The sequence below is a fragment of the Erpetoichthys calabaricus genome, chromosome 2 (genome assembly GCF_900747795.2).
Source record: "Erpetoichthys calabaricus chromosome 2, fErpCal1.3, whole genome shotgun sequence".
NCBI classification, from domain to species: Eukaryota; Metazoa; Chordata; class Cladistia; order Polypteriformes; family Polypteridae; genus Erpetoichthys; species Erpetoichthys calabaricus.
Genome location: NC_041395.2, coordinates 172,223,187 through 172,235,587, shown reverse-complemented (window position 1 = coordinate 172,235,587; position 12,401 = coordinate 172,223,187). Strand labels below are relative to the sequence as shown.

Genomic DNA, 12,401 nt, shown 5'->3' with positions numbered 1-12,401 from the left:
ATGCTTACAAGCTCTTAAGCAGCTTGCGACTTGACTGTCACAAAAACATTCTGCTTGAGGCAAGGTCAATCCCTCACCTGCGTATGAGTGCTCCAGCAGCCTGACCAAACTGATTGATCTGCAATGCCTCTTCCTCTGAGACAATCTCTGGTGGCAGCAGAGCATGCTGGGATGAAGGTCTTGGAAACTCGCATCTCTGTTTGTCCTCCCATGATTTCAAAGTGTTCTCAAAAGCCTGTGAAGCAAACAAAGAATCACTCAAGATGCTGGCAGACTAGGCAAAGCTTACTGCAGCAGCAATACTGACATATTTTGTACAGATCAGTTGAACATTACTGGAAAAAAGATGTGCACCCATTTTTCTATGGTCAGTAGAAAACAATGCCTAGTTGCACTATATACAGGCTGCCGTGAGTCAAAAGGCATAATCTCAGGGCATAGTAACCAAATGTGGATCCCCAGAGACAACTATTAACACTTGTAACCAAAAATTGGCTGAATCACAAATGCACATAATTGTAGTTAATTATACTATGCCAAAGCTGACTTGACATTATTTCACACCTAACACAGAGAAACTGGGAAGGCTGGACCACTAACAACAAGCATACTGAAAGGAGTATATATTTTAAATGCACACTGGTTTAAGAAGACAAAGCTTCCTTGGAGCTGGATCATCACTCCACTAAATGAATCTGTTTAAAACCGGGCTGCAGTGGAGTCTGGGACCACCAGGAGGCAAACCCACTAGAGTACTGTGAAGAGAACCACAGAAGAGAGACAACAGGGATGCACCAAAACATGAGCAGGATTCAGCTTCAGATATTCCTGATTTAAGACAGCAACACAGAATCAGATTACATTTTCTATGCTTTAAAAAGACAACAGAAAACTTTAATTGTTAAATAGTTATAATGGAAAGTCTCATGAGGATCTTTACTAAAGGCCAAACGTGAGGTTAATGTTTTCTATTCACAGGAGTGCCTAGGCAGATCTTAAAATTGCCATATCTACCAAGATGATGGCAGTGTAAGATTCTGGAAAAAAATCAGAGAAGACAGCACAAGTATTGGACGTGAACAACATGCTCAGATTCATCCATAGTTAGGCTAAGGACGGGAGCTCAATGAGGATTCACACCAGAAGTCTCCCCATTGTCTTGACAAAAGAGACTGCACAAAAAATGGTGTTGTTATTCTGTCTTGTCATCATTTGAAGTACCTTTGCCATTTTGTATCTAAATTCTCTTTTTTTTTTTTTTAAGAAATTGTGCACTGAAATCATTTAAGTAGAATGGCTGAACAAGGAAATGAGGAAGAAAATGTGTGATTACACACCCGGTCTCTGGTGAGCGTCTGCATTCGGTTTTTGTGAATAATCCGGATGTACCCAGGAGGCTGGACCCATGCCTCTCCATCCACCTGCACTGGAACACCTTCATCTCCCAGAATGGTGATCTTCACAGTACGACACTGTAAAGGCAAAGTAAAAATTCTGTATTTTGTGCCGCCACCACCACCACCCGGCTGAGGCAATGTGCAGCCACCTGTGATGCTAAAATGGAAGGCAGGCACCCCAGCTGTCCACAAGACCGACTGCATCAAATCCTCTGGGACGAAGCTTGGAAACAATGACGAATGACTTAAGCACATTAATGTTGGGTAGAATGCAAAGTGGGGGGCTAGGTGGTCTTTTGGCCTTGGAACCCCTACAGGTTTTGTTTTTTTCTCCAGCTTAACTGGATTTTTTTTTCCAGTCCTGCCAGCCATCTGACCTTATCACTCATCTTTAGAGACTGACATTATGATATACAGTATGTATAAAAAAATGCTAGCCTTCTACTAATATATATCTGTTTTATAAGATTGTATCAAATATTTATATTTTCCCTTTGTTATTTATTAATAATATTCTTTCCTAATCTATTTGTTTTTTTCTTTTCTTGTAACTTTCTCATTAACGATCTTGTAAAGCACATAAAGCTACATTCTTTGTACTAAAATGTGCTATAAAAATAAATGACGTTATTATTCTGATACACCTGATGAAAAAAATGGCACCGTTAACTGAGGCCCTTTGACTTAGAAACATTCCTTGACAAAGCCGGTTAACACAACTAATAAAGGAGGATGTGGAGGGGCAGGCACCTCACCAAGGGTGGTTGATGGCTCCTTTTTCAGATGACAGACTACAGCAGAAGCACAGAAGGAGACTGCCTCCCGGGACAGGGTGTTCCTCCAGTACACTGGGAGGCAGCATCCCTCTGGTATGGCTCCCATTTTGGACACATGCAGGGCCACATGGAAATTGGAGTTCTGGTAGGCATCCTTGTTGAGGTCCTGAGGTGCCTCTAAAGGGAGATGCTGGGTACAGACTCCTCCTTTCCCAAGAAGTTCTGCATGACCCAAACGAGCATATTGTTACACTGGAAGTACTCCAGGTGGTTCTAAAATCAGTATATGTGTAAGTCCTTAACAACAAGATCAATAACATGCTTTGCTTTTACTATATAAATTGCACACTGGATGAATCATTGAAAAGGGAATAGCAAAAGTATAAAAATAATTTAAAAAATCCCTTGCATTAACCAACATACTGACATGATAAAATAATTTGGAAAGCTCTCTGGTGCAGATCACATTCATTGTTTTTTTTTTTTTGCCATGCAACAGACCTAAGATCACAGGTAAGGTGTTGGATTGGTTTGGTTTTTATGGAGACTTTTATTAAGTATGCCTATGACATTTAATTACACCAAGTATTAAAATATGCCTATGAGATAAACAGCGGTGCTATCCACTGTGCCATTACATGTGTTGGTTTGATTTTCATGTTGCATCTTATAACTGTATGTGTTAAAGTTGGCACTTTGAAACAGTAACAAAGGACATGACAAGGCAGTGTTTGGTCTTGTGTTTTGTCAATAGCAGTGGTGGCAGGAGTTAGAAACAACTTGTTCTTGATTCCATGTTAATTGCAGATATCCTTGTTCATAGCCTTGTCACTTCTCGTCTGGATTATTGCAATTCCCTTTTCTTTGGTCTTTCTCGCAAATCTCTTTATAAGCTTCAACTGGTCCAGAATTCAGCTGCCCGCATCATTACTAGAACCCCCTCTATTCACCATATCACTCCTGTTTTGTAGCAGCTTCAGTGGCTTCTGGTTAAGTTCCGCATTCAATTCAAAATTCTTCTGTTATATTTTAAGGCTATCCACAACCTCGCCCCTCCATATCTGTCTGACCTCCTCCATGTTGCCATTCCCTCCCACACCCTTAGATCCTCTTCCTCCATCCACTTGACTGTCCCCTTCGTCCATCTTACCACTATGGGGAGCTCCCTAGCTCTGGAACTCACTACCACCTGAGCTTAGAAATATTAAATCATTTTCACTTTTGAAATCTAAACTTAAAACTCATTTGTTTAAGACTGCTTTTTCTCTTTAATTGCTCTGTCCGATTTAAATTTTTGTATTTTAATTTTGTTTATAATCTGTGTTTTGTCTATTGTTTGGTGTCCTTGAGTGTTTACAAAGGCGCCTACAAATAAATAAAATGTATTATTATTCTTATTACTTATAGGAGGAGGTTGGGAGCATGCGCTACAGAACAAAACAATTGTTTTTTTTGTTATTTTACAGCCTATATAACATTAATAGCATTTTTTGTACAAACTTCAACATCCTGGACTATAATTATTTCAGTGCTAAAGGTTTTGTGTTAATGTTATAATTATACATTTATTGACATGTACAGTGGAAGCTGACGTTATGTTGTGATTAGGGTTTATGTATATTCAGAAACCCTATAGCTTTCTGAATATACATAAGGTAATGTACTGTCATTGTGCACAATTAACACATTTATTTGTATAAACTATGTTTCAGTCTGAAACGTATATAAAAAAATACAGTATATTGAAAAAGTCTGAATTTTTAAATATATGGTGTTCTGGCTACTCCTATTTCAGTTTAACCATAGGCAATGCACATGCTAATTGCTGTTTGGCTGTTTTTTCCCCCTACAATGTATTTGTTCTACAGTGAGCAGATCTAAAAGGGGGAAAAAAACCAACCAAAAATGGAAAACTGAACACATGGAGCTTAACTTCTTTATAATGTATACGGTAATTACATTTAAACATTAACATGATGACAAATCACAATCTTGACATATATTCTGTTAATCATACAGCCCTACTGTAACAGAGAAATTAATTTAGGTTAAATTATAGTTATTTGGATCTGCAATTGTACCAATAAAGCTGTCACTTACGAACCAGAAAAGCCTGCCTTACCTGAGCAATGCGGTGGTGCTGAAGATTGATCACCCTTGACACCGCCATCTGCATACTGCCAAAGACTGCTACCACCTCCAAAATCTTGTCATCAAATGAGGGTGCTGTAAAGTTCTAGACAAATACATGAACCTTGGTTACCTTTTCTATACCATCTTTCTCTGAGCTCACTACCCCACCATACCCAGCAGTACTTGCAAGTAAAAAAAGACTGAATGGACAGATTTAAAACAAAGGTATTCTCCAAGTGGAACTCACATCATCTTCCTTGGTCCCTCCCCAGAAATTGGTCCCTCCTGCATAGCTGGGGATATTCAGTACTGCAATGCCCTGCAGGCTGGGCAAGGGAATGAGTCGGCCATCACACTAGAAGGAAAAGAGCCAAAATAAATTCGATAAACTGGACAGGTTTTAGTTTTACTATTTGTCTTCTACACTCCAAGTATCTTCTGGATTTAGTTTTGAATACACTTTCCCTTAGTTTCCAAATTTGTCCTTGTTCCATACGTAATTCAAACCTTCTTCTGGTTCAACTTTAGTGATGCCGTCAAGAAACCTGAATTAGATCCCCTGCTTAAGATGAAAGAGGTTTAATTCACTTATCTGGTTAAGAGCAGGACAGGCTCTTTAGTTCAGTTCATGTGCAGGAGTATTCTTTGCTACCAAATCTGCACATTTTACCGACATGGCAGAGGAGAATGACAGAACACAGAAGAGGTCACAAGTTGAATGGAACAAAATTTTATTGTATGTGAAGACCAGCAAATCATTTCTGCCACATTAATGCAGTATAACTTTAGCTCTGTCTTAATAAAACCATTTAAAAAAAAAAAAAAAGAAATCTGAAAATTTGGAGAGAATTATATTCAATTTTCTGAAAATAACCAGAGAAAAATCCTAACAGATTAAAGAGAAAACAGAACTAGTGAACTCAAACAATAGTTCAAAGCACAGAAGGACAGTGTGTGACAATACCCTCAAAGACCAAGAGGTTAAGTGGTGACTGATCACATATTAAAACAGACAGATTAAAGGGAGCATTACACCTCATGGCTCTACAAGTGACCACTTATTTAGAAGGGTTTGCAGAAAGGCTCCAGATCCTGAGCAAGTTTGTGGCCAAGACCATATAAGTAATGTTGTGTTCCATCTCAGATGTTTGTTATCGAAATTGACTGCATTCCAGTAAAAATTCATAAAAACCAATATGGACACATGCAGGAAAACCTTTGTTGTGACTGCTACATTGGAATAAATAGCAGTTGATAACAATGCATTACACAGTATTTTGCTGATCCAAACACTGCAGCAACATGTCCACTGATAGAAGTTGGACAGTAGTGTGTGTGAGAAACAAATAGACAGAAGGGCTCATAAACACTACATCTAATGCTACAGCTGTAACTCAAGTTTACCGTGTACATCACCATTTTGGATTAACAACACGATCTGAATTCGGACAAACGCTGACGGACATTTTGACTTTCCACTTCAAATGGAATGCAGCATAAAACTTTAGTTCTGACTTCAACTCCTAGATCAAGTCTTGAAGTCTATAAAACACGTCAGTGGATGGCTCTGTATCTTAGATCAAGACCTTCATTTTCAGAAACTGTTGCACGATACAAGGCTTGCAGGTGGCATTTAACAAAGCTTTCTGGTATAAAAACAAAATTTATGAAAACACTTCTGCAATTTTAATGGCTCATTACAGCCGATAAGGGCAGCAAGGTTTTATTAGGTAAACAGATCAACACTCACCTCTAGCAGCACTTTCTGCTCCAGGTTTTTGTACGTCCTGTGAAGTAGCTCTTTGGTTCCAAGCACACCGTACCACATCATGTTCTTTGTGCGACTTCTGAAGGGAACAGGAAATTAGGGGGGGAAAAAATTCATCTCTAAAATATCTCAATGAGGGCTTCACCTCTAAAGAGGCTCATTAAAGCATGTTTTGTTGTAATGGGAGAAACTTTCTGAATAATATTGGTGAGCTCTTTTTGGGCTGGATCACCTGTTCTATTCAAAATTGTTTTAAAGTCCTAACTATCTTGAATATCTCTGCAGGTTTCATGGGAGCAGGAACACATTTAAATCTTTAAAGGTGCAATTTCTGTAGGAGAACTGAAGAACTGTGACAGTGTCAATAATGTCATGTCAAGAACATGTCCAAGCATATTCATATTTTTTACTCTTCAATACCTATGAGGGGTGATCAAAATGTTATAAGTCTGAACCTGAGAGGGGTAGTCTCTGGTGCTGATTTTGCAGCCAGCATTTATCTAAAAAGCCCCAGAATATGTGAGTCCTCTTAGATCTGAGTGCTGCATTTGACACCATTGATCATAATATTCTTAGAATTCGCCTTAGTCAATGGGTGGGCCTCTCTGGCAGTGTCTTAAATTGGTTTGAATCCTACCTGGCAGGGAGAAAATTCTTTGTTAGTTGTGGTAATTACAACTCAAAGACACATGATATCTTATATGGTGTTCCACAAGGGTTCTATCCTGGGTCCGCTGCTCTTCTCAATCTACATGCTTCCATTAGGTCAGATTATCTCAGGGCACAATGTGAGCTACCACAGCTATGCTGATGACACACAGCTGTATTTATCAATAGCACCTGATGACCCCGATTCCCTTGATTCACTAACACAATGTCTGACTTGTATTTCTGAATGGATGAATAGTAACTTCCTCAAGCTAAATAAAGAGAAAACTGAAATCTTAGTGATTGGCAATAATGGATACAATGAGGCTATTAGAAATAAACTGGATACATTAGGATTAAAAGTCAAGACGGAGGTAAAAAGCTTAGGGGTAACTGTTGACTGTAATCTGAATTTTAAATCGCATATTAATCAGATCACTAGGACAGCATTTTTTCACTTAAGAAACACAGCAAAAGTTAGACCTCTTATATCATTGAAAGATGCTGAGAAATTAGTTCACGCGTTTGTTTTCAGTCGACTAGATTACTGTAACGCAATCCTCTCAGGAATACCCAAAAAACACATCAATCGTTTGCAACTAGTGCAGAATGCAGCTGCTAGAATCCTAACCAGGAAAAGAAAATCCAAGCACATTTCTCCAGTTTTGATATCACTACACTGGTTACCTGTCATTCAGGATTGACTTTAAAATTCTGCTTATGGTTTATAAAGCCTTAAATAATCTCGCCCCTTCTTATATATCGGAATGTCTGACATCTTATATTCCAAATCGCAACCTCAGATCCTCAAATGAGTGTCTTAGAATTCCAAGAGCAAAACTTAAAAGAAGTGGTGAAGCGGCCTTCTGCTGTTATGCACCTAAAATCTGGAATAGCCTGCCAATAGGAATTCGCCAGGCTAATACAGTGGAGCACTTTAAAAAACTGCTGAAAACACATTACTTTAACATGGCCTTCTGATAACTTCACTGTAATTTAATCCTGATACTCTGTATATCCAATTCATTATAATAACTATTCATGGTGGCTCTAAAATATGTACTAACCCCTACTCTCTCTTCTGTTTCCGTTTACGGTGTTCTTTTGGTCTACTGAAAGCATCGTGATGTTCCAACAGTGATGGATTAAAAGCCAGAAGTCTGCATGACCATCATCATCATCAAGTCCTTCCGTGAGAACCCTAAATACAAAGAGGACTATTTCATTTATGTTAGATAGAATGCCCAGAGGGGACTGGCCGGTCTCGTGGCCTGGAACCCCTGCAGATTTTATTTTTTTTCTCTTTTTTTGTTTTTTTCTGTCCCCCCTGGCCATTGGACCTTACTCTTTTTCTACGTTAACTAATGTTGTCTTATTTTAAATTTCTTATTTTGTCTTTTATTTTTCTTTTCTTCATTATGTAAAGCACTTTGAGCTACTTGTTTGTATGAAAATGTGCTATATAAATAAATGTTGTTGTTGAGTAACAAGTTTCTAGCAGGGTGGTGCAAATTGTGAGCTTATAGTGACTTGTAAGACCCCATGTCAAATGTTAACTTTAGGCTTTTCCGATTTCTCTTGCATACAATGACTTCAGGGTGGATCATTAACTGCTCAACAACAGTTGCAAATCTGCGTGGGTCATGAAGTGATGAAAAGCAAGACTGAGAAAATTCACTGTGATCTTGGCATTTCTGCATACCCTTGTATTTAAAGGCAATCCGAAATGGCATTTATTGACAGATGAATCAGTAATGGCTTCTCATCTCTTGTAAGGAGGACTACAGACAAACACCAAGCAGAAAAGGGTTTGTTGGACCTTGAATTCAACTCAATTGCACTTACATTCACAGATCATATCTCCTTACCTGCACTTCTCTGGGTGCTCATCTCGCTTGTTGTTGAAGTCAAGAGAGATTTTTGCATCCAGTCCGATGCCAAAATAGTTGTTCATGACACACTTCTCGGTATAACAGTCACTGAAAAACAGTGCAGCAATGGGTCAGAAGACTTTAGTGTAACTGTACAACCATTCAACAACACAGAGGTAGCAACTGGATCCTAAGTACTGGGCAATGTAACATTAAACAAATGACATGCATGTTGTGGCTGACTTGCCGTGTTTATACAACACTTCTCTCCCAAGACCTACAATTGTCTAATGAAAAATGCAGGAATAAGTCAATGCAGCATAATGTCCTGCATGTGCTGCAATGACGTCAACTTCCAAACGTAGAGTAGCCAAAGGTCACCTTTGGATAAACTGCTCAGACCACACATTACTGTAGGCCAGGAAGCACTCCACTAAAAATTGCAAAAGAGTTGTAGATTAGAGTGCAGCCCTCTACTGCTTCTCTCTTTCCACCATTAGCTCTCAGTGTACGTTCTTACCAAATTTATATTCCTTCCTTTTTGAAATCTTTGACTTCAAGACTTGTGTATTTACTAATCTATCCAGACATCATCAAGGGGGATTTCTTTTATAACTCAAGTATGAATTCCTTTTTGGCACATACTAGAAAAACATGCAGACTCTCCTTTAACAGTAGAGGCTTGGACTGTCTAAAACACCAAGAATTTTCTGCATCAAACTGCTTCACAGCAACAATAAGGATAACCTTTTTTTTACAATACAGTATATTGTTCTAATCTATTTCATTTCAAAGATGCAATAGTTTGTCATTGTAATTGTGGTTATACCAGGGATTGTCTTTTGCCAGTTGCTCTTTGGCTAATTTTTCAAAAGTAAAAAGAGAAAAAAAGAATAATACTCATTTTGCTCTGTTCTAACTATCTGTTCATCTATCCATACACTTCCTAAACCAGTTTTCAAGTTCAGGATTATTGGGACTTAGTGTCTACTCTGGCAGAACTGGGTACAAGGAGGGAACCAGCCCCAGAGAGGATGCCAGTCCACAGTAGGACACACTGGCAATGGACGTAATGGCAGGACCCAAAGTTGGGTCTGCCAGTCTAATGTAAGGCTATAGTTCAGTAAGTATAAAATTTGGATATAACAGAATAATTACTACAAGAATGTCAGATGCTGTTTCCTTTACTTTCAGCTTGTCAAAGGAGCAGTATGAGCTGCAAGATGTTAATTACAAACCCCATAATGTCCACTATGTACCATAACCTTATCCATTTATTGTTTAGTGACTGAAATGCTAGAAAATGTTTACTTATTGTGACCTATGTATTCCCTTTAGTATGAAATGTGCATTTCTTTTGACTGGTTATAAAACTGAGTTTATACAACCTGAAACAAATTTAAAAAGAGGGTCCTAAACTTCATATGCAATTATATCAAATAAAAGAAGGTAATGTGTGCGGCACGGTGGCGCAGTGGTAGCGCTGCTGCCTCGCAGTAAGGAGACCTGGGTTCGCTTCCCGGGTCCTCCCTGCGTGGAGTTTGCATGTTCTCCCTGTGTCTGCGTGGGTTTCCTCCGGGCGCTCCGGTTTCCTCCCACAGTCCAAAGACATGCAGGTTAGGTGCACTGGAGATTCTAAATTGTCCCTAGTGTGTGCTTGGTGTGTGTGTGCGCACCCTGCAGTGGGCTGGCACTCTGCCTGGGGTTTGTTTCCTGCCTTGCGCCCTTTGTTGGCTTGGAATGGCTCCAGCAGACCCCTGTAGTTAGGATATAGTGGGTTGGATAATGGATGGATGGAAAAGAAAGCAATGTATGTTAATACATTCTTCTTTATCATGGCAACATGTTACACGTTAATAGGACAGGCAAGTAGGACAGTAGGTCAATTTAAAGTCAACAAGTAACCTATCACCCCATATTTGGGATGTAGGTGGAAATCCACAAAGGCTTGGGGAGAATATGGAGGGTCCACACTGAACGGGACTGGGCAGAGATTCAAGACCTGAAAAAGTAATATTTATCTGAGCAACGATAATCACTTTTTTGTTGAGCTTCATAGTGTTCTTTAACTATGATTAAGAGACAGTAATTGAGTAACAGAGAATTCTTTATCATCATATTATATAATAACAATAAAGCACACATTCTTATTCTTAAACCTACTTGGGCAATTTTAGCATCTTGGGAGGGTGACCCAATCCTGGCAGTACTGGGTGCCAGATAGGAATCGTCCCTGGATAGGACACCAGTACATCACAGGGCCCACTCATACTGTAGGTCTTTGGGAGTGCGAGAAGAGAAGCTACAGAGTGACAGAAGTAAAGTGCAGACTCCACATGGACAAAGTAAGGATAGAATCTGAACCTGATATTGAATCCATGAAGTGACAGTAGTAATCACTGCCAACGGTGCCATCAATAAGAATATTTTACCTAGAAGTTATTAAAGCGGTTGAGTATCCATAATCTCAAAATTCCAAACTTTTTCAACTATGACATGACGTCCCAAGTGGAAAATTTTACTTGGGGTCTCTTTTATAAAAGTTTGCTTGCGAGCATAAAACAAAAATGCGTGTGGCAAAAAACCCTGAAAAGTATGTACGGCAAAAAAAAAGAAACCTGAATTATAATACTTGCCATATTTACATTTCTACATGATTTACCTTTATTAATATCAGTCCTCTTGTAAACATGTCTTCTGTGAAGCTTAGGCACATGATTGGTGATCTGGGGGTTGGGGTACCCAGCGAAGCATCAAGAATCACCAAGAGAACGCCCCCCATGAAGTATTGAAATACATTCGACAAGTTTTGTCCCCCACGAAGCAAAATGAAAACACTGTCATGGCAGTTCAAATGTGCAGCACAGCACTGTTCAAATTGATGCATTGATGCACACCTTAGAAGAAGCATAGATTGTAGTGCCTCTTCTCTGCATTCTGAGAATTAATAGAATGTCACAGCTTATGGTTAACAAAAGCAGCTTCATTCCAGTTAGGTGTCCTTATTACTATAGCATTTCAGTAATTTTCTCCGTTTAAGTCAGGAAAATTACACTGCTGAAAACTGCCTTTGTATGTTGGCAAAACATGTTATGTTTTATGTGTGTACACCCACACCATACAAAAACTGAACATAGTGCCTCAGTCGGGTGGTTAATGGCTCCCATCACAGCGGACATTAAGGAGTGAAATGTGACAGAAATTCTTGACCTGTCAGCCAGTTCCCTGAGAAGTGACAACAGGTAGCTGATGTAAACTGACAGATAACCAAAAATGATCTTGTGTGCAATTGCCCTTGTAAAAGGGGTGTTGTGTCACGTCAACACACAACTCTGCTATTACTATAATACGTAGCAGCACCAAGATGGGATAAAGAATGTGACGGCACAAGCTGGCTATAGAAATGGCAATGGGAGCAATGGGTGGGGTTTAAGCAGCCAGCAGTCAAACCAATGAATGCAGAGACACCAGACTCACCAAATGAGGGATGAGACAGAAGGAGGGGGGTGGTGAAAGGAAAGCTAGGAGTGTAATAGCATAGCTGAGTAAACATCATGAGTTTGAGTGGACGGAGAGAGAGAGAGAGAGAGAGAGTGTTTCGGTTTTGGTTCGCCCTGTAGAACAGCCTTTCCAACGAACCATGCCAATGCAGCTGATTGACGGCATTCCCCATGGCCAGAACAGTGAGGAAGACGGTACAGAGTTCAGTTTGCTATTTCAGTTGTGTTCCTCACCATCCTCACCTCCCACCCTAATAAACTGCTTTTTAAACTGCATTGTCTGGCTCAGGAACTGCAAATGAAGTTCC

General features: G+C 39.4%; 1 protein-coding gene across 6 annotated transcripts in view; it reads right to left on the bottom strand.

The window, feature by feature from the left end:
- Positions 1–12,401, bottom strand: part of LOC114646550 (diacylglycerol kinase delta-like) — a 133,967-nt gene that overhangs the window by 20,374 nt on the left and 101,192 nt on the right. For all 6 annotated transcript variants that reach the window (XM_051923580.1, XM_051923577.1, XM_051923576.1 and 3 more), the window contains 6 exons: positions 8,591–8,701; positions 6,057–6,153; positions 4,554–4,661; positions 4,296–4,409; positions 1,338–1,472; positions 78–235 (listed from right to left, as the gene is read on the bottom strand). In XM_051923580.1, the coding sequence (XP_051779540.1) occupies positions 78–235; positions 1,338–1,472; positions 4,296–4,409; positions 4,554–4,661; positions 6,057–6,153; positions 8,591–8,701 (723 nt within the window). The remainder of the gene's footprint in view (positions 1–77; positions 236–1,337; positions 1,473–4,295; positions 4,410–4,553; positions 4,662–6,056; positions 6,154–8,590; positions 8,702–12,401) is intronic.